The sequence below is a fragment of the Neodothiora populina genome (genome assembly GCF_041146345.1).
Source record: "Neodothiora populina strain CPC 39397 chromosome Unknown canker_contig_15, whole genome shotgun sequence".
In the NCBI taxonomy this organism is placed as follows: domain Eukaryota; kingdom Fungi; phylum Ascomycota; class Dothideomycetes; order Dothideales; family Dothioraceae; genus Neodothiora; species Neodothiora populina.
The window spans coordinates 174236-200280 of record NW_027191413.1 but is presented as its reverse complement, the minus strand read 5'-3'; the positions used below and the strand labels follow the sequence as shown (position 1 = coordinate 200280).

Here is a 26045-nt window from a genome sequence, read left to right as displayed (position 1 = left end):
GCCCCCAGCAGTCATGTGAGTAACACGTCCTATTTCCAATATCCGTGGCTGGGTGACTTCTACCTCGGTCGACGGTTGCGTATGGTTGCAGTGCAACGGTCTTCTGTCAGAGTCGGATGCAATTCAATCCAAATGGACGAGCGAATGCAAATGCAAATGCGAATGCGACCGCGACTGCGACCATGCACTGATGGCGGCACAACGGTCTCTAGATGGATTGGATGATGGACGAATACTAATCCTCCTTCTTTGTCATATGTAGGGTCTCCTTCACCATACAAATAAACGCTCCGAACCATGCCTTGGACCAGGACCTTCTTCCGATAGAGCTACCGCCCTCTGCCACAATCAAGGACCTCAAGACGACGATCAATTCCGGCACTGGCTTCGAGATCTCCCAGCTTCAGTTCTACCTCAACGGTCAGCCGCTCCTGACCGACACTCAGACATTAGAAGCAGTTGGAGTCAGGGATGGTGAATTGCTGGCTATGCTAGTCCGCGAAGATATGCCACCTTCAGGAGCCCCTCAGCAGAATCCTCATTCCCAGTCACGGGGTGTGAGGCAACAGTCCTCAAATCGCCCTAGCGGCATCACCGACGAGCAGATCGAGACTGTGCGCCTACGCATACTCGGTAGCGATGCTGCTGTCCAACAGGTCAGCCAACAGCATCCTCAAATGGCCACCGCCATTCAAGACCCCGTCAGATTCAGAGAACTCTACCTCAGCATGCAGCAAGAGGAGAACACAAGAGAACGCGAGAGGCGAGAGCAGATGCAGCTGCTGAATGAGGATCCATTCAATGTCGAGGCTCAAGCCAAGATTGAAGAGATGATCAGACAAGACCGCGTCATGGAGAACCTCGAATATGCATATGAGCATAATCCGGAAGGTTCGTTAGCCCCCCTTCTCCTTTTTCCATTCGAGGATATATACGTTGCTCTCTTGACCTCCCATAACTCTAACATCATGTACCGCAACAGAAGGAAATGCTGACTCCGCAATTAGTGTTCGGTCATGTGCACATGCTCTACATCAACACCAAAGTCAACGGACGCAACGTCAAAGCCTTTGTCGACTCGGGTGCTCAAACGACCATCATGTCTCCTTCCTGCGCAGAGGCATGTGGTATCATGCGGCTCATAGACAAGCGCTACTCCGGCGTGGCTCGTGGTGTCGGAACCGCCAAGATTCTCGGTCGCGTGCACTCTGCTGATATCTCCATTGGCAATTCGGTCATGCCGTGTTCCTTCACCGTCATGGAAGGCAAGGATGTCGACCTCCTCCTAGGTTTGGACATGCTCAAGCGCTACCAGGCCACCATTGATCTTCGCCGCAATAAGCTTGTCTTCGAGAACAACGAAGTCGATTTTCTTCCAGAGAACGAAATCCCCAAGTGGTCCGAGGACAATGAACCTGTCATCAAGGGTCCCGACGGCACCGAGATCGGCGCACAGAGCGGTACCGTCAAATCCGCAGGATCTACTGACCCGAGTAGTGGCAACTTCAAGGGCTCCGGACAGACTCTGGGAGGCTCGGCTAGCAGCAGTGCAGTTCCTCAGCCCACCGTACAATCCACACCGGCTGCTGCTCAACCCTCAGGAACAGCAGCACCTTCGCAATCAAGTGCATCGCATCCGGCAGAGAAAATCGATCAGTTGCAGGGGTTAGGATTTTCCAGACAGGAGGCCATCTCTGCGCTTGACGCTACTGGAGGCAATGTCGAGTATGCCGCTGGTCTACTCTTCCAGGGCTAGAGGCACGACACGAACAGTCACCAAGGTTGGAGCGTGACTTTCATGACCTAACGGCATATTCAAAAGCGTTCCATCTCACCTTTTCAATCCTGGTATATTTGAATGGTGTGATTATTCATGATGTTTTGCTTTTTTCAGATATCCCCATCGATCAGAGCATTCGTGCTGCCTACAATATATGACTCAACATATGAGAACGGAATCAGGAAATGCGATTAGCGAGCGTCTTAGCGTAATCTGACTCAACGAACTTCCCGTCTGCAGCATATACAAGAACCAAAATCAATCGGTTCAGACAACTCACGGAATACTCCCAAATATTCGATCAAGACAATCATGAACCAATCCTATAGGGTACTAGTGCCCGACACATGTTGTATATGGGGTCCAGAAAGCGGCTTGTGATAGTTGACTTTGACTCTAGCTTCTCTAATATTGTGCAACCTGGCGCTGGTCTCACATCATACAGTTCTAGCTCCTTTGACGACCGAGCCCGCTAATCATGTACCCCTGAAAATCTCCGCGGTAGCTACTGAAGTCGAATGGTATGCAATCCAACACACCATATCGCGTCGAAGGTGTGGCGTCGGTAAATGCCCCCTATGTATGTGAACCTCACTCCTGATCTACCTCAGTTATGCAACAAAGTCTGGAATGAGTCCTTGCAAGCAGCATTCTCAATGCCCTTCTCTTAACAACTCTGCATCGGTTTTCGACCTAGCAACTTAACTGGTATCCAATCTGGCATCGCATCCATGCCTTGTTAATCAAATCTAGATCTGCTTCCATCGGGTTAGTCTCTTGGAAGTGGCGCCTGCTATATCCACTTATGAGAAAGTGATATGTCGTATTTTCTGGAACGTTCCCAGTCGGCTGGGTCGACTGTCGCTCCTTCCATATACAGATATATGCTTACGTACATCACTCATCAAACTTTTCATGCCACCAAACATGAAACTGATGGCTTTCATCTTAAGGTACATCACCTCACCTTCGCCTTTGATGTGTAACGAGATGTCCACAGTCCGATATGTTCAGCTTCTCGCTGGGGCAGCGTAGACGTGTCTGTGGACAGGTGCTGTTTGTTGCGCAATTTACTGTTCGATAGCATCCCTTGCAGAGGACTACCATAACATGAAGGACGCGACTGCCTTTTCTGGTTGGATCTGTAATGAACGCACTGACAGAACAACAATTTGTAGATGCAACATGTGCCCAAAGTATTGTTCACTTCGGAAGGTAAGACCGACCGGCCCATCCTCCTGCTGCTCAAATGAGTTTTGTTGAAGCGTAATAGCACAAGGTCATGTAAAAGTTGATCTTGTGGACTGCGTACTACTGTTGATCAGCCACAGCACCAACGCCAGTCGAGCGAAAGCGACCACTGACGTAAACCGCTACGCCAACGTGGTACTGTAAAGTCACAGGATACGGCAGTATTGGCAGACTCGGAAGATATAAAAGAACTCATCATAGATCTGTCTTGACCATTCATTCACAGCTCCATTTCTTATGGTCCCAGTCAAGATCGCCTCGGAGCCTCGCAAGTTGCGATTACTGAAGGGCGAGCATTATGGCCTGGCTGAGATATGCCTTTGCGACTCTGGCAGTTGCACTGATACTTAACCCATCCGAAGCTGCCATTCCAAGAAAGTTGCGTCGCGATCTTGAGACATGTGGAGAGTCGATCTATAACACGGATCGCTACATTTGTTACGAGGATGAGCTTCTCTGTCCAGTCATCGCCGGAGAGGCTTTGAAGCTCTGCGGGTCGTCCTGCTTCTCCAGCTACATGTATACGTATGTTAATGTATGGCGAGGGATACACAATATCTACCACCATCTTCTCAACGTAACGTCATACTGGTGTGATAGATACTGACATGAGCCAAGGTGCACCGATAACACTCTTTCTGTGCTTCCACGAAGTGAGAGTGTTTTTACACTTACAGCAGTGAATCCTGCGGCTACATTCCATGGCTCCATCATTGAAGCCAGTGGAACAGCTTTCTATATCGGCCTGTCAGGTCCAAGCACTAACTGCCCATCGCCGCCTCTGTCCGATGATGCCTGCGCGTACTATGCAGGCACAAACACCAGTTTGGGCACAATTGGACTGGTGGGTCTTTGCAACATTGACTTCGACCCTTACAGACTTTCGGACCGTGAATCTGACAAGCTAACATGACGAAATTCCAGGCAGTTGCAGTACCTGGTAAGGAATGCTCTGGTAGTCGATAGACTGTCTCAAGCCTTACACTCCATCTTTCATTGTCGTCTATATCCCTAAGCCTCGCGACCTTTGCCATTTAGCCGATATGAGTGCTTCCTATGCTCAGCTGATTGTATGAATCTAGGTGGCCAAGCAACGTACTGGACCAAAACAGGCGCTCTGCGCTACACGATACCCCACTCAGGCAACGAACCAGATCTAGCTTTTAGGTCTAGTATAGCTTACGCCGGCGGTGGCTACTTCGGACCTCACAACGAGATCTTAACAGCATGCCCTGTTTCACTGCCGGATGACGATGGCGAGGACAACGATGACGGCGACGACAACTCTGGCAATGCCACTTCTCTCAGACGCAGCACATGGGCGACCCGCCAGAACGAAAAAATGAGACGGGATCAGAGCACGAGAAGTGGGAAAAAGAGAGCGGCAGCGGCTGGCGAAGGGGGGTTGTGGCAGGTCTTCTCCAGGCTGGAGGAGGTACAGTTCGCGTCGGAGTGCGTGGACTTTTACGCTGTCCTCAACACTGAGGCTGAACATACCGTGGGTGCCTGGGAGTATACTTGAGCGGAAATTCCCCTCGTCCTGTCGCTTCAATTCATGTTTTGCTTCTGTCCGTTTTGACACTCACTTTGCATCTCATAGTAAATGAGCAACTCGTTTGTTTGTTTGTTTGTTCTTTGCTTGCTCTGTAACGCCGATTGCAAGGAAGTATCGGGACCATTGGAAATTGGAAACAAGACAATTTGCCACTCATTCGTATTGCTGGTAGCATTGAGGTTTCGAGTCGGCTGCCGACAGTATTCTCTAAACAGGAGCAGTCCCCTCGAACTATACATTGTTACACGTGTCCTTACAAAGTTTCGAGCTGCGGTACATGTATGTTGGTACCTTAAGCTGGACGCCTGAGATAGACTAGTAAGGTACCTTGCATTAATTGCTTCACCTTGCCTCGGCGACTTGCGTTATACCAAAGGCAGCCATGCTCAATTTCATTGGTAGAACAAGGTTGCCATGACGCTTTTCATGATCACTTTATAAATCGAAGTCTATCGATACAAAGTCGCGGGAATAAGAAGACTAAAAACCGAAAGCGATGACGTTACAAGTGTATCATGAGTTTGTGAGGCAAAGGTGTATGGAAAGGTGTAATATTGAATCGATGATGCTCTACCGAGGTGCTCTGAGACTCTATTCAAGAATTGATCAGAACCCAAAGGCCTTCTTGACCAAGACATTGTTTCCATCTATCGAAAGATAGATTTGTCCCGTTTCTCGCGACGCGAACTTGCAAGACCCAGCATTACCTTTCATCACCAGCATCTTTGTGTATCTACAGTGACTACCTGCTTACCTAGTCTAGCACAATGGCTCCTCATACACTTGACTTCCAATGTGCCCTCGTCACCGGCGGGGCTGGTGGCCTCGGTCGTGCAATGGCAGAGTTCTTCATCTCAGAAGGCAAGAAAGTCATTATCGTCGGACGCACGGAGTCGAAACTCGAGCAGGCAGCCAAAGAGATGAAGGCGACTGCTTACTACCAACTGGACACGGGCGACGTAGCCAGCATTGTGCCTTTCGTCAAGAATATCACGTCTGAGCACCCCGAGCTGGACTGTATCGTCAACAACGCTGGCGTGCAGCGTCCCCTGGACTATAAGAAGATGTCGCCAGAGGAATTCCTCGAGAAGGCTGATAATGAGATCAATATCAATGTTCGAGGCCCTATGCATCTCGCGGTCAATCTTCTTCCGCACTTCAGGACGAAGAAGGCGGCGACAATCATGAACGTCAGCAGTGTTCTGGGCTTCATCCCCTTCAGCATCATTAATCCTGTGTATAACGGCACCAAGGCCTTTGTGCACATGAACACTATGAATTTGAGGACTCAGCTCGCGGCCGCAGGCGATGACAATATCAAAGTTGTGGAGATTGTACGTGTAGAGACATGCAGAAGCATGGATCCCTGGCTACCGGTCAATGGCTGTTTCGAAGAGCTAATCGAATACACAGGCACCTCCGGGCGTCGGCACGGATCTCCATCGTGAGCGGGAGGATCCAGACGACAACAAAAAGGAAGGAAGTGGTGCTATCACAGTCGATGAATTCATGAAAGATGTCATTCGGCAATGGAAGGAAGACAAGGACACTATTGGTGCTGGACCTTCTCTTAAGGTTATCGAGAGATGGTATAGTGAGTTTGGTGGGGATTACGAGAAAGCAGCTCAGGGTGTTTTGGAAAAGAAGAAGTAAGGTAACATGCTGCGCATTGAGCCGGACGCCAGTACAACATAGATCAATACAAATACCGAAGGTTTCTAATCTAAAAATGATCTCCCAGTCCGACGCTTGATGACCACCCGGAGCTTCGGATTCGCATGTTCCGACGTCATCTTTGTTGTCATGGACCCTGACAACGGCCGCGACAATACAGCACCTATAAACAAACGCTCCAGCAAAGTATGTCACGGCGGGTGGCACATCGTTTTGACTACCTGTACCTATTCAATACTTTCTACAGCCATCTTGTACTTCAAACAGATTCTGTCTTGACTTTGTGGCACGTTGGAATATAGCGACTGTCCATTGATTCGGCGACTTACACATTGCGGCGCAAAGAGTCCTTGTCGCATCGCATCGATCGCTCGAGCATCTCAGATTATATCATAACAAAAGCAATGTTTACTGCTTGAGAAGGCAGCCCAGATTAAATCGGCCCACATATAGGCCGCTCCCCTCCGCATAGGATCAAACACGTTCGTTCACCGCTGAAAGCATGGATTCACCTTACGGACCTCCCGCCTATCCGCAAGAGGGCGAAGGGACCCCAGGCAGCATTTACAATGGATCGACCATGCGACTACTGCCGTCGACGGATGACAGCCCATATACCACACAGTCAGTCTACCATAATCCCCCCAGGTCCATCCTCTCCTACAGCACCAGAAAGGTCGAAGTAGTAAAAGACCTTTCACCAACAAGCATGTATCCCGATTTGCCCCCAGAGTATGAGCACGAGTATGATGATGTCGCCGCCGACGACGCTGCTGCCTCAACGCTTCAGCTTGACGAACCTGAATCAGGTGATATCGTCGATTTGTTGGAGCAGGCCGAGCAATCTCTGTCTGAATCCACGCGTAAGCCGCGTATACCGCGCAAGAGAGTCACGATAAAACTCCCGTCCAGACCAAGCTCCGTGAATGCAGACTTACCAGACGCCTCAAACAGACCTAGTCCTCTTCAACGAACCTATCAGCCTTTACATGGCTCACGACCGCCGTCTCGAGCTAGGTCGATAATCGACTCTGCTCCGGATCTGCCGCCGCCCTCGAATGAGGCTCCTCCATATCTCTACCGACCTTCTTCGCGCGCCTCACATTCGCCCACACGGTCATGGTCGCCGACAAGAACATCAGCTGACTATGCTCGGCCACCTTCAACCATACCTTATGAGCCAGCTGACATCGATGGCTCTCCAAGACCGGGCTCGCCAGCCAGCAAGTATGGCGGTGGCGCGAAGCGGCCTTTACCACCTGCACCGCTATTTGCGGGACCTCGACCGGGATCCTCAGGTAGCATCGATGAGGAGACGCCCGCTATGACAAGCATACCGATACCTGAGGAGGACGACCCATTCCATGACTCGAGACCCGATCTGCCAACGAGGGATTCGTTCATGACTGAGTCCACTTTCACCGACGAGTACGACGAGAAAGATTACGGCGATTACGAACAGCTTCCTGAAGGCAAACAGGAGCGACGTGCCGCCCGCAACGCGCAAATGGCGAAGAAGGAAGTCAAGCTTATAAACGGTGAGCTTGTGCTCGAGTGCAAGATCCCTACCATCCTCCACTCCTTCCTTCCACGGAAAGATGCTGTCGAATTCACGCATATGCGCTACACGGCCGTGACATGTGACCCCAACGACTATGTCGAGAGAGGCTACAAGCTGCGCCAGAACATGACTTCCCGAGAGACGGAGCTCTTCATTGCCGTGACCATGTACAATGAGAATGAGCTGGACTTTACTCGTACCATGCATGGTGTGATGCGCAACATCGCCCATTTCTGCAGCAGGGCCAAATCGAGGACATGGGGCAAAGACGGATGGAAGAAGATCGTCGTTTGTGTCATTGCGGATGGTCGCAAAAAGGTTCATCCCAGGACGCTCGATGCTCTGGCAGCCTTAGGTTGCTACCAGGACGGTATCGCGAAAAACTTGGTCAACCAGCGTGAAGTCACAGCTCACGTTTACGAGTACACCACTCAGGTCTCGCTGGACCCAGATCTCAAATTCAAGGGTGCCGAGAAGGGTATCGTACCCTGCCAGATGATCTTCTGCATGAAAGAGAAGAACGCAAAGAAGTTGAACAGTCATCGATGGTTCTTCAACGCTTTCGGACGCGCACTGAATCCCAATGTCTGCATTCTTCTTGATGTTGGCACGAAACCAGGCGACAACTCGCTCTACCACCTCTGGAAGGCTTTTGACAACGACTCGAACGTAGCTGGTGCCGCCGGCGAAATCAAAGCCGGAAAAGGCAAAGCTTGGCTCGGTCTGCTCAACCCATTGGTGGCCTCCCAGAACTTTGAGTACAAGATGTCTAATATCCTTGACAAGCCACTGGAATCAGTCTTCGGATACATCACCGTCTTACCTGGTGCGCTGAGTGCATATCGATACCACGCACTCCAGAACGACGAGAGTGGCCATGGTCCACTTAGTCAATACTTCAAGGGTGAAACCTTGCATGGTCAAGATGCAGATGTCTTCACTGCGAACATGTATCTTGCCGAGGATCGTATTCTTTGTTGGGAGCTGGTGGCAAAACGTAATGAATCCTGGGTCTTGAAGTACGTCAAAGCGGCGACTGGCGAGACTGATGTTCCTGGTAAGTGGAGGGAAAGGTCACTGTGTATTTAACCCTACTGATATGTTTTCAGACGCTGTTCCCGAGTTCATCTCGCAACGTCGTCGTTGGCTCAATGGAGCTTTCTTCGCGGCTGTCTACTCTTTGCTTCATTTCAGGCAGATCTGGCAGACCAGTCACACGCCCATCCGGAAGGTGTTGCTTCACGTCGAGTTCGTCTACCAGTTCATCCAGCTCTTGTTCACGTACTTTTCCCTTGCCAACTTCTATCTCGTCTTTTACTTCATTGCCGGATCCCTCACAGACCCCAAGGTCGATCCCACAGGAAAGGTCAACTTCTGCAAATACGTCTTCTACATTCTCCGCTACGGTCTTGTTTTGACCATCGCCATGAACTTCATCCTTAGTATGGGTAATCGACCGCAGGGCGCGAAGAAGATGTTCTTTGGATCGATGGTCGTCTACGGGATAGTCATGGCATACGTGACATTTGCTTCCGTCTGGATCGTGGTCAAGGACTTCGAGTCTGGAGACATGACCATGGGCAATAACCTCTTCACCAACTTTATTGTCTCCACTCTTTCCACCATGGGTCTTTATTTTCTCATGAGTTTTCTCTACTTGGACCCATGGCACATGTTCACCTCTGCGGGCCAATACTTTGCTATGCTTCCGTCCTACGTCTGCACTCTCCAGATCTACGCCTTTTGCAACGCTCACGACATCTCCTGGGGTACCAAAGGAGACAACACCGTGTCCACAGATCTCGGTGCAGCAAAGACATCCAAGGGCGGCACCGTCGAACTCGAAATGCCAAGCGAACAACTCGACATCGACAGCGGCTACGACGCAGCTCTCCGCAACCTACGCGACAGAATCGAGGTTCCGGACTCGCCGCCGTCGGCCCAACAGATGCAAGAAGACTACTACCGAGGTGTGCGCACGTACATGGTCACGGTCTGGCTGTTCTGCAACGCCATCCTCGCCATGTCCGTCTCGGAAGCCTATGGCACAGACGGAATTGGCAAGAACCGCTACCTCCAGTTCATCCTGTGGAGTGTCGCCATCCTCGCCCTCTTCCGTGCCATCGGCTCTTCTACTTTCCTGGTCATCAACGCCGCCCACCACATAATGGAAGGCAAGATGAAATTCAGCGGATCCAGAGGCGGAAGCGGAAATAGCGACGGCGGCACCAGCAGCAGCTCTAAGAGAGCAGGACCCAAGATCCGCCGCCGCGGTTGGAGGGGTAAGCTCGCAATGCCTGACTGGGTCTCGGATGGTGGATCTTGGATCGGCTCGAAAGTCAGCTCTGTCACGCCGAGTAAGGTCGGAACGATTTTTGGGAAGTAATGACGTTCTTTGTTGCAAACAAAAGTAATGAGATAGATGAGACTTTGCTGTGTTTTGATGGATTTGAATGACTGTTTGTTTTCTTTTTTCTTTTCTCTTCTTTACTTTCCTCTCCTTCCACCTCTGATGTCGAGGTCGAAGTCGAGGTTTATTGTGTGATCTTTATGTAGAGATGGAACAACGATCATTGTTAGAATTACTTACTTAACTGGATGAATGACAAACGATCGACATGTCACGGATACATCCATCACTCACTACCTTGCCTCTAAGATCAGCGTGGACACCGTGAAGGCCACTTTGACAAAGGCACTGTATGTACCTCTTTATAGCTCATCGTTTGCTCTTTACTCGTTCTTTCCTTGTTCCTTCTCTTGTTTCTCCTATCATCGTTTCTGTTGTTAACGAGGAGGAAAGGCAGAGTAGAGCAGGCTCATGTCTGTTCATCGTACAGGATACTAACACAAAAACCAGACTCATTCTCTTCTGGTGTGATTCAGAGGAGGACGATCTCGTTCTTCTTGGGCCTGATGTGTCATTAGCGGATGTACTAGTTCTGTCACTAAAAAGGTAAAATCGAGATGGGGATTAGAAGGGGTGGAATGGAAGGGGTGGAATAGGATGTGATAGGACGATACAACAGGTATCAAATGGAAAGGAAAGATAGTAGAGGGTGAGTTTCGAGTGACTTGTCTTGTCTCTCACGTTGCTGTTGTTGTGACGTCGCCCTGCTGAATTTGATCTTTTTTGATGGCCTTTACTGTAGTAGTTGGGATAGTAGTGGCGGAAAGCAGTAGTGTTAGCGGTAGTGCTGGATTCTTCCTGGGCTGCCATTCCCATCCTTTATGGACGCAGAGATCAATCTGCCCGTCTTCCCAGGGCAGATGTATAGAGCAAGGGAAAATGAAGAAGAAGTTAACGGTAGAAAGGCAAGTCAGTATGATATGTTGTGCCAACAACCAATGCAAGAAACCATGCTAACCAATACCGAGAGTGAGAATCGGTCATAGTGTACAGATTGAGCCAAGGAGAAGAAGAAGGAGAGTTGTGAGGGCAGAGAATACCACGGGTAGACAACAAACACATCCTCAATGAGGCAACGAGATATGCAAGAAATGGTGATTCTCTTCCTAGATACTTACTGTTCGAATCAACGTCTCCACCTCTAGTATTTGCACTCGGGTACGGGACTTCTTACAAAGTACTCAGACGCTGCTAATTTCGGAACAACGGAGATCAGGTCTGGCTAGAGACGCGATGAAGTGATCCGCGATTCTACATGTCCACTTTTGCAACTCAGGTCAACGCTCACCGTAAACACAAAGTTTGTCTACGCATGAGATGCTATTGCCAGAGCGCCATACTTGCTAGATGTTCTTCGCGTAGATCGATGCATGCACGGCAGTCGGGGGTCCCGAGTAGCCTTGACTATCTGCGGACATGTTTGTCTCACAGCTTATGTCCGCCAATACATACCTTACCTTAAGTTGTTGTACAGTAGTATCTCTACAGTAGCTCTGCACTGCGAGCTCGAGGAGGAGCGGGGGCAAGGTAGAGCGACGAAAGCTAAGTATTTTTGCTCCGGATGCCGAGGAAACGAAACTGGGGCAAATAGTACCTTCATCAGTGGGAGATATCATGGATGATACTGCCAAGCTGGTGGCACTGCTGGGCAGTCACCTGCTGTTGTTGTCAGTCGCTGTTAGCAGTATCGATGCGTGCTGTGACTTCGATCTGTGTTGACGCTTCGTGTCTAACTGATATCTTCTTGACCTCGATGGCACTGTTTCTTTCGGTCTCTAAGGAGAATGCTTCCGTTGTTGTTATGCGAGACTTCTTAGCTCCTTGATTTGTAGTCCGAAGCAACGCCCGCCAGCAAAGACATAATAAGGTAGTCGCAAGTCATCGAGACATAACATCTCGCTAGTAGTGAGAGTACGCTCATCACGCATCACCGTACCTGCAGGCTAGCTCCCACGATCATAGAAGCTGCCGATGCCGATATTCTGGTCAGACCATCGCCATGGCACGCGGATTCGAGTCATGAAGAATAAAAAAGCGGAAGTGAACACATTCTAGTCAGAGTTGAAGATTCGCATTTGCATTGGGTAACCACCTCGATCATGGGGGCGAGGGACCCCGAGTCACGAGGACCACGGTTTTTAAGTTCCTCAGCAGCGATCTCCTGAGAGACTAGCTGAGGCTCTTTTTGGATGTGGTGCTCTATATTTCGCTCAAAAACTGTTGTAGCCTTTGGGATGTACGAGCGAATTAGCGACGATCTTGCGTCTTGAATCGCTTGCTACTGTACCCCAAGATCTCACCCCGCCTTTCTCCAGCGTGCATGGCGTGGTGTTTCCCCACACGCTAGCCTGTCTATGGTCCCTATTACGGTTTGTATCCGCCTGCCCGTCTTCTACTTGTACCTGTAAGGGATATTTTTTGAGCATAGTCTTACTCGAAAAGGATTTCACAAAGTACAACGGAGGTAAGCTCGTCGTGCACAGCGTCCGTGTGGCATCTGAGAGCAACAATCCATGACTTGTTACAGAGGGAAAGAAATTCGTCGTAGCTTACATCTGTCTACACTTCAGACCAAAAGGTAAACAATGTATCGCTTCCAGTACCCACCTACTCATGGTATAAAAGGACATCAATAGCTGTTGAAGCTATATACCAAGGAAAACGTCTCATGCAATGCTGACTTCCCTAGCCAGCCGCTCAAGCGGAGCGGAGATAACCTCAAGCTCCCCCCTCTAGAGGATAGCGCGAGGCTTGACAAGTTCCGTACGTTGATCTCTTCAAGCAAAACGGCCTGGAAGCATACGACACCTTGTACACAAACACAATGGGGGAACGGCAGACCCCTCCTCCGTGCAAGACCATCGTGACTTTGCTCGATTGGTTGATCCCCCCATTGCAGCCTTTTCTGGCAGCATGGGGTTGTGGTTCACTTCCGTCCGAGGGAGGAGCCGTACTCCCGTTGGAGGGACGTATATTATGGTGCTTCTCCTCATCCTGAGTCTCGTCCATTGTTGTCACATGGTGTTGTTCCATAACTAGACCCGGATATTCGTTCTCCTCGAGTTTCTTATTGTCCAAAAATAATCCATTCAAGCTCACCATCCAAATCGATAACATGGCGGCAGAAAGCAACTACAACGCGACGCAGGCGAATCGTAATCTGACGGCACCGGGGCCCCAAAGCATAGACGATGCTCCCCTAGAGAAGGACTTTAGCAATGGTGAGCAGTGATTCAGCCTTGCAGCACTTGGATATGCTAAGGTAATCTGAGCAGGCTATCATCTCGATAACTCGACAGACTCAGACACTGCACTAAGGAGGATTCGAACAGCAGGCAGCATCTCTATCTCGCCTGAACTGTTTGAAAAGATATATCTCTCTCCTCAAAACAAGGTTGCTGGTGAGCTGCGAAAGACATTTGGTAACCCGACGCCACTGTGAGTCGTTCACTTCCGATGTCGTAGCGGACTCTGCTGATTCTGGTTAAGTGCTCTTGTAGGGTTTCTGCTCAGTCTGACGCCCTTGTCATGCATCCTCATGGGCTGGCGGGGAGCAGGCGGCAATGGTGCATCTGACATTGGAGCTTACTTCTTCTTCGGTGGGCTTCTCATGATCTTGGGTTCAGTCGGCGAATGGTTCATCGGCAACACGTTCCCCTTTGTCGTCTTCGGCAGCTTTGGGGCTTTCTGGCTCACATTCGGCGCCACTCTGCAGCCGATATACATGGCATATGGACTGTACAGCCCTGAGCCCGGTACGAATCCATACGCTGGTCTCAGCACTGGAGCGTTCAACGCCAGTTTTGGATTCTTCTTGCTTTTCATGGGTCTGCTGTGCCTGATTTACTTTATTCTCTCACTGAGGACGAACATCGTCTTCGCACTCATCTTCTTTACTCTAGTGCTTGCATTCGGCTGCCTCACTGGAGCATACTGGCAAAACGCAAACGCCTTCCACGCGGGTGCCACGGTGGCCCCACCGATCGCTGGGACTCTGCTTGTCACTGCTGGAGCTCTGACCTTTGTCACCGATCTTTGTGGCTGGTGGATTTTCTTCGCTATTATGCTCGCTGCTTTGGACTTTCCGTTCCAACTTCCCGGTAAGTTTAGTCTGGTCCAGATATCTTTGCTTGCATGTCGGCTGACTTTTGTTTCTATTCAGTCGGTGACCTATCTCAATTCATCAAGGGAGCCAGCGAAAAGGCCAAGGAGAAGAAGCAACGTGAGGAGTACAGTGCCTAGAGGACGGTTCTTCTCGTTTGGTCAAGGTGACAACACCAACGAGGGCAACCCTGTTATCTGTGGGCTTCTTTTGACGAGTGATGGGAGATGAAACTAATGTCTGCATGGGATGAATTAACTTGTTCCCAGTGCTGCTTGTCTTACGCAGGCAGACTTGATGTGAGGTATGGCGCAACTACATATGTATGAGGTATTGGATGTGGCAAAGGATGGATTTGGAAAGTTGGGTTGTCAAACGACAAGGATCATCATAACGTAGTGAACAATGTGAATTAATTGATACGAGCAAAACATACTGCGTTGACCACTTCGTTTTTGTGCAAATTGCCAGACAGCATTACTGCTTGGGATGTGCTGGTACGGTATACTGTACAGTAGCCGGGATGCGTCCACCTTGTGGATGAATGGAAGTGCGTGTCTCCGATTAAAGTTATCAAGGGTCTTACCTCGTCGTGCCGGGAGACAGAGCCAAGACATCGGAGGTCGGGGTTTACAGCCGCCAAGATGGACAATAAATTCCGCATCTGGCAGGCGGTGCGAAGAGAATCTGGGGCAAAAAAGATTCGGGGCTTTCTCTGCCTTCCTAATCTTGACTTTGTTTCTGCCGGGCAAATCTCTTTGTTGCATCTTTTATTTTATTGTATACCCATAAAAGTCGCCCAAGATGAAGACGACTTGGAAGGATATCGCGCCTGTGCCCACGTCGCAGGAGTTTCTCGACATTGTCTTGAGCAGAACCCAGAGACGTCTGCCCACGCAAATCAGAGCTGGATTCAAGATTACCAGAATCAGAGGTGGGCGATTTCCCTTTTTCTTTTCTCTGCTTCTTCTCTATAGGCGGTTTTGATCAGACGAAGATAGAGCATGATAGTAAAAGCAAAGACCAGAATAGACTAACAAGCGCGTGATTTGTGTAGCTTTCTACATCCGTAAAGTCAAGTACACTTCAGAGACATTCACGGAAAAGTTGACGGCTATTCTGGACGGATTCCCTCGCCTCCAGGACATTCACCCTTTCCACAAGGATCTCCTCAACACCCTCTACGATGCCGACCATTTCAGAATCGCTCTCGGTCAGCTCTCGACGGCCAAGCACTTGATCGAGACTGTGGCCAGAGATTACATCCGTCTGCTCAAGTACGGACAGTCGCTCTTCCAATGCAAGCAGCTCAAGACTGCCGCCCTCGGTCGCATGGCCACCATCTGCAAACGCATGAAGGACCCTCTGCTCTACCTCGAACAGGTCAGACAGCACTTGGGTCGTCTGCCCTCGATCGATCCCAACACGCGGACTCTTCTCATCTGCGGTTACCCCAACGTCGGAAAGTCGAGTTTCCTCAAGAACATTTCCCGCGCAGATGTCGACGTGCAGCCGTACGCTTTCACCACCAAGAGTTTGTTCGTCGGCCACTTCGACTACAAGATGTTGCGCTTCCAGGCCATCGACACTCCCGGTATTCTTGATCACCCGCTTGAAGAAATGAACACAATTGAGATGCAGTCCATCACTGCCATTGCCCATTTGCGTTCGGCCATTCTTTATTTCATGGATCTGTCCGAGCAGTGTGGCTACTCCGTCTCTGCCCAGATGCAGCTCTTCCAGTCCATCAAGCCTCTGTTCGCCAACAAGCTTGTCTTTGTCGTCATCAACAAGATCGACGTCTGCAGACCCGAGGATCTCGACGCCGAGACCCAGCAAGCCCTGCAGGACTTGACCAAGTCTGACAATGTCGAGATTCTCCAGCTCTCCTGCACAACGACCGAGGGTTTGATGAACGTCCGAAACGCCGCCTGCGACCGTCTCCTCGCTGAGCGAAACGCACAGAAGATGAAGGCTGCCACCAACTCGTCTGGCGAAATCACTGGACGTCTCAACGATGTTCTACGGAGAATCCACGTCGCCCAGCCTCTCGGAGGCGTCACCCGCGAGACCTTTATCCCCGAAGCCGCAAAGAGCAGAGTCAAGTACGATAAGGAGGACCCGAACAGAATCACCCTTGCGCGCGACATCGAGGAGGAGAACGGGGGTGCCGGTGTTTACAACATCAACCTCAAAGAGAAGTGGATGTTGGAGAACCCCGACTGGAGAGAGGACAAGATGCCCGAAGTGCTCGACGGAAAGAACGTCTACGATTACGTCGACCCCGAGATCGAGGCCAAGCTTGCTGCTCTCGAGGACGAGGAAGCCAGACTCGAGGCAGAGGGCTACTACGACAACGAAGAGGACGACCTCGAGGATGCTGACGAGGCCGAGATCAGACACAAGGCCGACCTCATCAGAGAAAAGAGACAGCTCATCCGTAACGAAGCCAAGATGCGCAAGTCCCTCAAGAACCGCGCCGTCATTCCCAGAACCAAGAAGGCAATCTCGATGGAGAAGATGGAGAAGGGCCTCAAGGATCTCGGTTACGACACTTCTGCTCTGTCCGCCCGCGCTCGCTCCCTCTCTCGTCCTTCTCGCGGCCGCAGCGTCGGTCCTTCTGGCGACGGCGATGCCGACATGATGGACGTCGATGCCGGTGCCTCTGCTGCCGACAAGAAGCGTGGCAGCATCTCACGCGCCATGTCTCGCACTCGCAGCGTCAGCAGGATGAACAGACGTGAGGACGGTATCACCGACGAGGTGACTCGCGACAAGGCTGAACGCATCGCCAAGTTGGGCCAGAAGAAGATGAACCGCATGGCCAGAGCGGGTGAGGCTGACAGACATCAAACCGCTTCGCTCGCCAAGTGGCAAAACACCGGAAAGCGTGGTATTGGATCTACTTGGGGCAGGTAGACATCTGTTTGCAGGGATACTCGAGTCCTTTATATATGGCGAAAGGAACGAGAAGCGAAACAGAGAAGAGAGATGTCTGTTCTCTTACGAAGGATTCTTTTTATCGGTTGTTACGGTCTGTCTGTCTATCTGCTGGCTTTATTCATCACGTCTGGCGTTTTATTTCCCTTCAAGGATGGGGGGTCGTTACGGAAAGTTTTTCGTTCCTTCTGCTTTAGTCTCAGACGAGGTGGTTGCCTTTGTCAGCTGTGCCTTCCCTTTGCACCATGTAGATATCGTTGACGCGACATTCTCAAAAAGGGTAGCGGATCAGAAAAGAAAAGTCAAGACATAGAAATGTAATTGGCATAAAATGAAGCAAATCAAAAAAGCCATAAAAACACCTCGGATACTCCATTTCATCTGGACCTCGTCTCGAGCCTTTGCGTATTCGCTGCACTTCTGCTCTTTTACCGCAATTACCTGCCGCAAAATGCAGACATTCACAGCAGCAGAAGCAGCAATACATCATGGCCCACATTCCTTTCAGATCAACTAGATCACTACTGCTTCCCCTAAGTGATTGAGGAATCGCATTGGAGCTTCGAGACTCCACTTCTCCACTTGAGGAAGGCACCACGCAGTGGCGCCGTCCGCGTAGGACTCTCCTGCAAAAAGACGATGATTCAACAAGTCTAGTGTCATCCATAATAGATCTACTCTTCGATCTCCCAGCCCTGCTGTACGCGCATCCGCGAAAACCAGTCTTTGACATACTGCAAGCCCGTATGAGGACCGTACGGATCCCGCTCCCACTGCGGCTTCGGCGGCTCGAGTCCTGTCTCGCTGATGCAGCTCTCGCGCAATTCGTCCAGTGTGCCTCCTCGGTTGTACACTTTTTCGCCCCAGCCCTTTGGTCGTGCGGCCCTCATTTCGTTTCGTAGGGACTCGGTGGCTTGCACGTCGACGCTGAAGTCTGTGGATGTGTTGACCACGACGCCGTAGTTTTCTCTTGCGCCCTTTGGTGTCACGAGTCGTCTGTGGACTTCTAGTGCGACTGTGTCCGCGGGTCGAGTCAGTGGGTCCCCGAGGCCGCCTCCTCCCCATGTGATCCATTCGAGGACATCGCCTGGCTTGACCCTCACGTGATCGGCTTTCGATGGCAGGATGATCCGTTCGGGTGTCCCTGTACCCCAGGAGTGGTTTACGAAGATGAATTTCTCGGACCGTGCCCCGCATGACCCTCCGTTCACGCCCCAGGGCTTCGTGAACCATCTATCGTCGTGCAGGGAGACTTCGCCGGCATTGAGGAAGCGATAGAGGGTACGTTGAGCATTGCCGCCACGGTAGAAACCTGCTCCTCCAGAATCTGGAACGGCCTCGTTGGCTTCGATGATGATGGGGAAGTAGAGCTCGAGGTTCTCGGTCGGGATGGATTTGATGGCTGGGAAGAGACAGTGGCAATCTGGTCCATCGCCTTTGGGTCTGGCAGGAACGCCACCAAATCCGATCTGATAAAGCAAGAACCACTCTCCGTTGGGCTTGTAGCCGCTGTAGAAAAGATGGGGTGAGTCTGAGAAGCCAGCCGCTGTCCTGTAGGTCTGATCTCGCTGACCGAACAATGCAGTCAGAACATCCATGATCCGGCCTAACAAGTGCGTTCGACACGAAAGTGCGGCAGGGCGAACAGGCCGTAAGATGGATCCTTCAGGGATTTTGACGTCGATCAGGTCGTGAAATCCATCATTGACAACACAATGGGGATCATAGATGGCGAGCAAGAAATAGCCCACAAACATCTTGAACATCGTATAACTCAGATAAAAGTTGATCGATGTCTCACTCTGAGGACTAGTCCCATCAAAGTCGAAGGTGAGTTTTCCGTCTTGTTTCTTCATCGAGCAGGTTATCGCCCAAGGGCCTACACCATGGCCGTCGTCGTCGATGAAGTCGGTGAAGCTGCTGGGTTCGTCGCCTATGCATGTGTCGATCAAATGACCCACTGCTTTCCGGTTGCGCTCGAGGAGTTCGTCAGTGGCTGCCTGGTAGACCTCTGGACCATAGCGATCGCAAAGCTCGACCACTCTCGTGGCAGCAGTCCGGCAGGCAGCAATCAAAGCGGTCAAATCACTCCTGAACCAGTCCGGTATACGTGAGTTTCGACAGAAAACGTCGACCATATCCGTGTTCATCTCTCCCTTTTTGAAAAGCTTGACACAGGGGATTTGTAGGCCGTCCTCGAAGATCGAGGTTGCGTTGATAGACATTGAGCCTGGCACTCTGCCTTGGACGTCTGTCAAGTGGCCAAAGTTGGCTGCCCATCCAACGATATTGTGCTTGTGCCATATAGGCAGGAGCACAATAACATCGTTAAGATGCGTGACGGATCCATCTATCGCTTCGCGTTAGTTCGCCGCGAACGATCTCGGTACTAAAATCGACTTACTGATTTGATAGGTGTCGTTCGTGATGAACACATCTCCTTCGTCAATTGTCCCTTTCCAGAACGAAAGGAACTGAGTGATGAATGATCCAAATTGGCCAACCAACATTTTACCTGCTGGGTTGGTAATGACGTTGAACTCATCCTGTTGCTCACGAATGGCGGGTGACATGGCGCAACGCAACATAAGTGTGTCCATCTCTCGTCGGATTGAGGCCAATGAGGACGCAACAAGACCAGGTATCAGAGGCGAGTTTGAGACGATTTCGCGAGCTTCCTCTGCAGTGGTGGCAATTTCTTTCTTGCGTTCACTCGCACCTGTTGGGCGGATCAGAACATTCCCAATCGAGTCAATCTCTCCATAATAGCCTGGCAGGATGAGAGTGTTGGAGTCCATTTCTGTTATCACAGCAGGACCTGAGATCTTGTATCCCTTCTTGGTGATCTTTTCACGGTTCCACAAAGTCGCTTCTATCTTTTCTCCGTCGCACACGATTGTGTTCTTACTCACAACAGCAGACTCGGGGGGTGTCTCGCTATCTGCTACAGGCACACTCTGGATCTGCACTTCAGGTGATGCATCGGTGATCTTTACACGAAGGCGCATGATCTCCAGCTCAGCGTCTGCTAGAGAGAAACTGAATTGCTGCTCGTGCACAACAGCAAATTTGGCGCGCAGATTATCCAGGATCACTGTGGTCTCGTTGTCCAGTTCGCTTTCGCTCATGGCGACAGTGAGAGTCAGAGCTTGTCCCTTGTAGCGCATATCGAGTTGGTAAGACACATCCAAGTTCGGAGACGAATCGACAAGAGCCTTAATCATGATACTCTCGCAGCTTCCCTTGAGTTCACCGAATTCGGCCTTCAACTCTGATGCAGACACGTCAGAGAACATCCGAATGTAGGTGCAAGCCTGCTCGTGGCTCATCTTCGTGGTGACATCGCCCTGTGCACAAAGTACGCCGGGCGATGGGGGAATAATGACTGGCCATGACCCTAGCAATTTTCCTACTGCGTTCGCGTGTAGTGGTCCAGCACCGCCAAAACATACGAGGGCAAAATCACGAGGATCGTAGCCTTGCTCGACGCTAACATTGCGTATAGCACCCATCATACTCTCGTTGGCGAGATCTAGTATACCCTCGGCTGTGTCGCTCACACTCAGGTTCATCTGCTTCGCTATAGACTCGACAGCCTCTGTTGCGGCAGCTACGTCAAGTTTGAAGCTACCACCTAGTAGAGAAGCAGGAAGATAGCCAAGAGTCAAGTTGGCGTCGGTTACTGTAGCCATCTTTCCTCCCTTGCCATAAGCAGCCGGACCAGGTGTAGCACCTGCAGACTCAGGACCGACCCGCAGGGAGTTGGTGAGAGTGTTGTAATTCGCAATCGAGCCACCTCCTGCAGCGACTGTCCTTACATCAACAGACGGAGACCGCACAGTCAATGGACCAACGACCGTTTCACGTCGCACAGCAGGGCTGGCTCCCGGGATGATACTGCAATCAGTGCTAGTGCCACCCATGTCGAGAGTGATTAGATTTATGAATGGTGTGTTCTTTGAGATGACATCGGTGACGCCTACAACTCCACCAGCCGGACCACTCATGAGGATGTTTACTGGCAGCTCTCCAGCGAGATCACTTGAGGTCAGGCCACCGTCAGACTTCAAGATACGGATTGTGTCTGTGTCTGCCGCCAGGAGCTTTGACAAGTTGGTCATGTACTTCTTCACGACAGGTTTCACGATCGCATTGGCAGTCACAGTCACGGTCCTCTCGTATTCCTGGATTTCGGGGAGGACATCGCAGGATGTAACGATCTCCACTTCTGGGCCGAATTCTTCCAGGAGCACTTCGCGGATGGCTTTCTCGTTGACATCGTTACTAAACGAGTTCAACAGACTCACCGAGATCGCCTCTGGCTTCTGGCGTTTCAGATCGGCCAGACTTGCTCGGAAAGCGTCTCTGTCAAGTGGACGGACGACTTCACCAGTGATGGACACTCGTTCACTGGCCTCCACTGTGCGTTCCAGAGGCACGATGGGCTGCGGAGGATCGAAGTTGATCCAGCCACCAAGACCACCAGGGATTTGACTTCGTCGAAAGTTTAGGACATCATGATGTCCCTTCGTGGTGATAAGTCCTGCTTTGGCACCCTTTCCTTCGAGAATTGCATTTGTGGCGGTAGTCGTTCCATGATGAAGGTAGTCGAACTTGCCCTCCCATCCATGCTTCTCCTTGAGTATAGCGCGGACCTTGTCCACACCGTCCTTTACACCAATGGACTGATCAGAGGTGTTTGTGGCGACCTTGCTTCTCACAAGCTCGCCGTTGGGTGTCACTACACACACGTCTGTGAACGTACCCTACAGTAGTCAGTATCATATGGTCAGTCAAGACCATGTATGTCGACTCACTCCGACATCGACACCAAGACGATAGCCCCGAGACGATGATGCCATGTTCGTGAAGTGTTATAGAAGTCTATCTGCGCATGATAAATGAAGAAATCAAACGCAACCGAGAATAATGTACAGGTATGCGATACATATACAGCGCCACGAAGGTCTTAGATGAGGCCATGATCGGCCAACACTTGATGCCTAGCATCGCCATGGTCCCTAATCCACCACGGGAGCTGATACAACCTTGCTGACACCCTCCACAAGATAAGTAAACCATGATAAGGTATTGTGTGATTCGTCCCGCTGCGGTACCATTGCCATCGTGATAGGCTCGGACGTCCACATTCGCTTCGCGGTAATTCCGGAAGACGATTTGACCCCGAGACGACGATGTCCAAATGTACGTGACGAGCCGACACAAGTCAAGACTCACCACTCAAGTTATTGCTTGCTACGAAGTGCCATACTACAACATAGGAAATAGTGGCATGCCCCTCCATCCCCTCAAGCAAAGTGTAGGTGAAGCTGGTACCGATAAGGAGGTGATAGGGCAACAAGCGGTACTTGTTTGGCTAGTCTGCGGCTTGGCCTTGGGAATTTGGCGAGCTTCCTTGAACGATTCCCCCATCTGATGCGTTTCATCCCACCATGATAAGAGCTGATAAGGAGCTTTACCCATACAGGTTGCATACACACGGTGGGATGACCCTGTACTCGTGGATGCATAGATGTGGAGGCGTTATTACCGGGCCTTATCGTGGTGGGCGAGTCTGTGGCCGAGGTAGGATGACTGGAGCAGGTAATAACTAACTTATCTCGTAGACGACAAGAAAGACGCGATGCCTTCACAAAGCAGTAGGTACCATGTGTGATGCCTCATCTTCGTATCCATCGCTTTCCTCACTGGTTTTGAGTCATGTCTGTCGTATCACTGAACACTGGGCAATCAACAGGTAATCGTATTGTGCTGTGAGAAGAGATAGGACGAAATCTAATCCATGAAGCAGTCACGATTGAGACGATACACGGCATCGGATCGAAACTCAACGTGACGATCCCAGAGACCGACGCAGAGGACTATCGCATACTGTTGAACGGACTAGATGCAACTCGAAAACAAATAGCAGACCTACCAGAGTACATAGACCCTAGACTTGCACCAGACGCTGGGACAATACCCCGAACATGGTGGAAGGCAGAACACAACGCTCTGGGAGGATGGAGCCATCGATGCGACGTAACACATCCATCGCCCACCCACGAACGTCTCAAAGGTCGGACGCTGGCATTCAAGGACAACGTCTCAGTCGCAGGTCTTCCAATCACCGGCGGCACATTTCCCGAACTGCTGAACGGTAAACCAGAATACCCAATCTCGAAAATCGATGCTGTCGTAGTCTCTCGAGTACTGCAATCTGGAGGCACTGTGTACGGTACTGCTACTTGCGAGCACTTCTCCATGTCTCCGATATCTTTCACCAGTGCGAATGGGACCGTCCACAATCCGTGGCTGAAAGGGTACACTACAGGCGGTAGTTCGAGCGGCAGTGCGTGCTTGGTCGCAATCAACCAAGTCAAAGCATGGAGGAAACGTCATGGTCTCTCATCTATTGACGATGAGCTTGGAGAAGGTGTCGATATGGCAGTTGGTGGTGACCAGGGCGGATCGATCAGACTGCCGGCGGCCTTCACTGGCATCTATGGACTCAAGCCTACGCACGGCTTGGTCGCGTATAGCGGCATCTTGTCTTTACATCCTATGATAGACCACGCAGGCCCGATGGCGAGCTCGTTGACGGATCTCACAACTCTCCTAGGTGTCTTGGCTGGTTATGATGGTCTTGACCCGAGAATGACCCCCGAAACACCACTGCGTTCAAACGTGCCAGATTACACGAAAGATCTGTCCACCTGGATAGCAGCAAAGCAAGCCAGTGGCGAATGGACGACAACGGCAGCAGGCAAAGGCTTGCGAATCGGCGTGCTGAAGGAGGCTTTCGCCATGCCAGGGCTCACAGAAGTCGTCCGAGCGACCGTGTACGATGCCATCGAGCGGTTCCGTTCTGCTGGTGCCGCAGTGACGGAAGTCTCCATCCCATTACACTCAGCAGGACCCAGCATCTGGACGATCGCGACTCGATGCGGCATTGGCACCTATGGCCTACAGAACCAACCGCAAGCCCTACTGAACTACCCCATGCCCGACATCTCCCCACCACCCTTATCAGACGCATCACTGGCAACTCTCACAAAACACAATCCCGCCGTCTCAAACATGCTCATCAACGGCGAATTTCTCGCCTCGCACCCCCAAGGAGGCCCAGCACTGACAGCAAAAGCAATGACGCACGTCTCGCAGCTGCGCGCCGCCTACGACGAAGCGCTGAAGGATGTGGACGTGCTCGTCACGCCCCTCACGCCCCGAGTAGCCATGAAACACCCCGAGCTGGACATGAGCGTCAGGGAGAAAATGACGCCTGCGATCGGGCTTTCGCTCAATACGTGCCCTTTCAACTGCACTGGCCATCCGGGACTGAGCATGCCGATCGGATGGGGCGATGCAGAGGACGGCGAAGGGAAGCTTCCAATCGCGATGCAGCTCGTGGGCAGACGGTTCGGTGAGGCGGGTATATTCAATGCGGCTGCGGCGTGGGAGGTCGGTGGGCTGGGCTTGGATTCTTGGAATGGCAAGTAAGATGAAAGACCACACGCATTTGCTCAGGGAAGGCAGATGCTAGGTCTTTGGCTAGCCTCTGGTCGATGTCTCTGAGAGATACATTTTCGCGCTTGCAGTGTACCTCTTGGGAAATTTTTGTCCTGGAATGCAAGGGGTGGCGATTGGCCTTTCGGCTGCCCTGCACGACGGTGAGCGACATAGTCGACGTTGATGTGGCGTTTAGGTACCTAGACAGCGCCGCGCTATACAAGATCTTCTCGTTATTTCGATAGCGGGGACACTGTGTGTCTCTTCCTGAGGATTTAGTTCCCAGCAAGCAGAGGAATCTGCAAGATATCGGTAGCCGTACCCCAAGCACAACTCTGGAACCAGTTTTGGGCGGCAGGGGAGGGCAGGGGAGGCTGTTCATATGAGAAAAATGATAGATCACAATCAAGCGCCTTCACGTTACACAGCCTGACCATATCAGTTAGCTCGCAGAGTCTAGCCATGCTATAGATGCATTCCTCTGGCCACATCATAACAAAGTATTCAGGCAGAGACCGAACAACAGTAAACAAAAAGATAGGTGAGAAGCGACGCAATCATCGAAGGTTCCCAACGCCCCTTTTGTGTAGACATTGTCAAGAAAACCACTCGGCAGAATGCCTGTCAACTACAATACCAATCCTATGAGATGCGCGCCGCTCTGCCGCAGCTGCAGACAGTCGTGCACGAGGAGGTGGTCTCGATCAATACGGATGTACTGACGAATACTTCGTTTCGTCCGATCCCGGAGGTGGCCATCTCGGTTACTAATGCGCCTACGTCGTTTGATGTTGTCACTACGCTTAGTTGGTCACAGACACTCGGATCGGTGCGCACAGCGAGCTCCTCGTTGGCGAGTGGCTTTGTGGTGGCGGACACGACGAGTGGTTCTGCGTCTATACCGACATCGACTGACGAGAGCTTCGTGCTGATAGTCCAAGGCGGGCCAGTAGGCAGTGTCGGAGGCGTAGGCGCAAATCAGAATGATAAACGCCAGTCAACACACTACATAGGCGCCAATGGCACGATGACGGTCGACTGCTCTACTGCGCCAATGTATGCAATCGACTCCTACGGTCAGCTCACAGCTACCATCGACGGTGCTCTGTACTATTACTCCACGGAACCTGGCCTGACATGGTCGCCCTTTGTACCTTCGCTGACGCCGGGGTCAATCACGACGACTTTCTCCGCGATGAAAAATGGGTTCCTCAATTGGAACAATCCTGCTTTCTGGAACGGAGAGGCGCAGTTTTGCGCTTT

The 26045-nt window shown here is 51.2% G+C and overlaps 8 protein-coding genes across 8 annotated transcripts; 7 read left to right on the top strand and 1 right to left on the bottom strand.

Annotated features, from left to right (window-relative positions):
• Positions 1-13: 13 nt before the first annotated feature.
• Positions 14-1756, top strand: AAFC00_002440 (uncharacterized protein; the record flags this gene model as incomplete). The annotated part of the gene is made up of 3 exons (XM_069341754.1): positions 14-15; positions 263-891; positions 1008-1756. Coding segments are annotated over 3 exons (1380 nt in total).
• Positions 1757-3329: 1573 nt separating this feature from the next.
• On the top strand, positions 3330-4553 carry AAFC00_002439 (uncharacterized protein; the record flags this gene model as incomplete). The annotated part of the gene is made up of 4 exons (XM_069341753.1): positions 3330-3556; positions 3650-3875; positions 3956-3971; positions 4114-4553. 4 exons carry the CDS (start codon positions 3330-3332, stop codon positions 4551-4553), a joined length of 909 nt encoding a protein of 302 aa, XP_069198261.1.
• Positions 4554-5353: 800 nt separating this feature from the next.
• On the top strand, positions 5354-6239 carry AAFC00_002438 (uncharacterized protein; the record flags this gene model as incomplete). The annotated part of the gene is made up of 2 exons (XM_069341752.1): positions 5354-5920; positions 6000-6239. The coding sequence occupies 2 exons, from the start codon at positions 5354-5356 to the stop codon at positions 6237-6239; spliced, it is 807 nt and encodes a 268-aa protein (XP_069198260.1).
• Positions 6240-6762: 523 nt separating this feature from the next.
• AAFC00_002437 (uncharacterized protein) lies at positions 6763-10207 on the top strand (the record flags this gene model as incomplete). The annotated part of the gene is made up of 2 exons (XM_069341751.1): positions 6763-8878; positions 8931-10207. 2 exons carry the CDS (start codon positions 6763-6765, stop codon positions 10205-10207), a joined length of 3393 nt encoding a protein of 1130 aa, XP_069198259.1.
• A 3139-nt stretch (positions 10208-13346) lies between these two features.
• Positions 13347-14473, top strand: AAFC00_002436 (uncharacterized protein; the record flags this gene model as incomplete). The annotated part of the gene is made up of 4 exons (XM_069341750.1): positions 13347-13452; positions 13507-13669; positions 13721-14331; positions 14394-14473. The coding sequence occupies 4 exons, from the start codon at positions 13347-13349 to the stop codon at positions 14471-14473; spliced, it is 960 nt and encodes a 319-aa protein (XP_069198258.1).
• A 664-nt stretch (positions 14474-15137) lies between these two features.
• AAFC00_002435 (uncharacterized protein) lies at positions 15138-17252 on the top strand (the record flags this gene model as incomplete). The annotated part of the gene is made up of 2 exons (XM_069341747.1): positions 15138-15267; positions 15391-17252. The coding sequence occupies 2 exons, from the start codon at positions 15138-15140 to the stop codon at positions 17250-17252; spliced, it is 1992 nt and encodes a 663-aa protein (XP_069198257.1).
• A 695-nt stretch (positions 17253-17947) lies between these two features.
• AAFC00_002434 (uncharacterized protein) lies at positions 17948-22135 on the bottom strand (the record flags this gene model as incomplete). Its single annotated transcript, XM_069341746.1, has 3 exons — positions 17948-19623; positions 19678-22039; positions 22091-22135. 3 exons carry the CDS (start codon positions 22133-22135, stop codon positions 17948-17950), a joined length of 4083 nt encoding a protein of 1360 aa, XP_069198256.1.
• An 859-nt stretch (positions 22136-22994) lies between these two features.
• Positions 22995-24773, top strand: AAFC00_002433 (uncharacterized protein; the record flags this gene model as incomplete). The annotated part of the gene is made up of 2 exons (XM_069341745.1): positions 22995-23031; positions 23086-24773. 2 exons carry the CDS (start codon positions 22995-22997, stop codon positions 24771-24773), a joined length of 1725 nt encoding a protein of 574 aa, XP_069198255.1.
• Positions 24774-26045: the final 1272 nt, after the last annotated feature.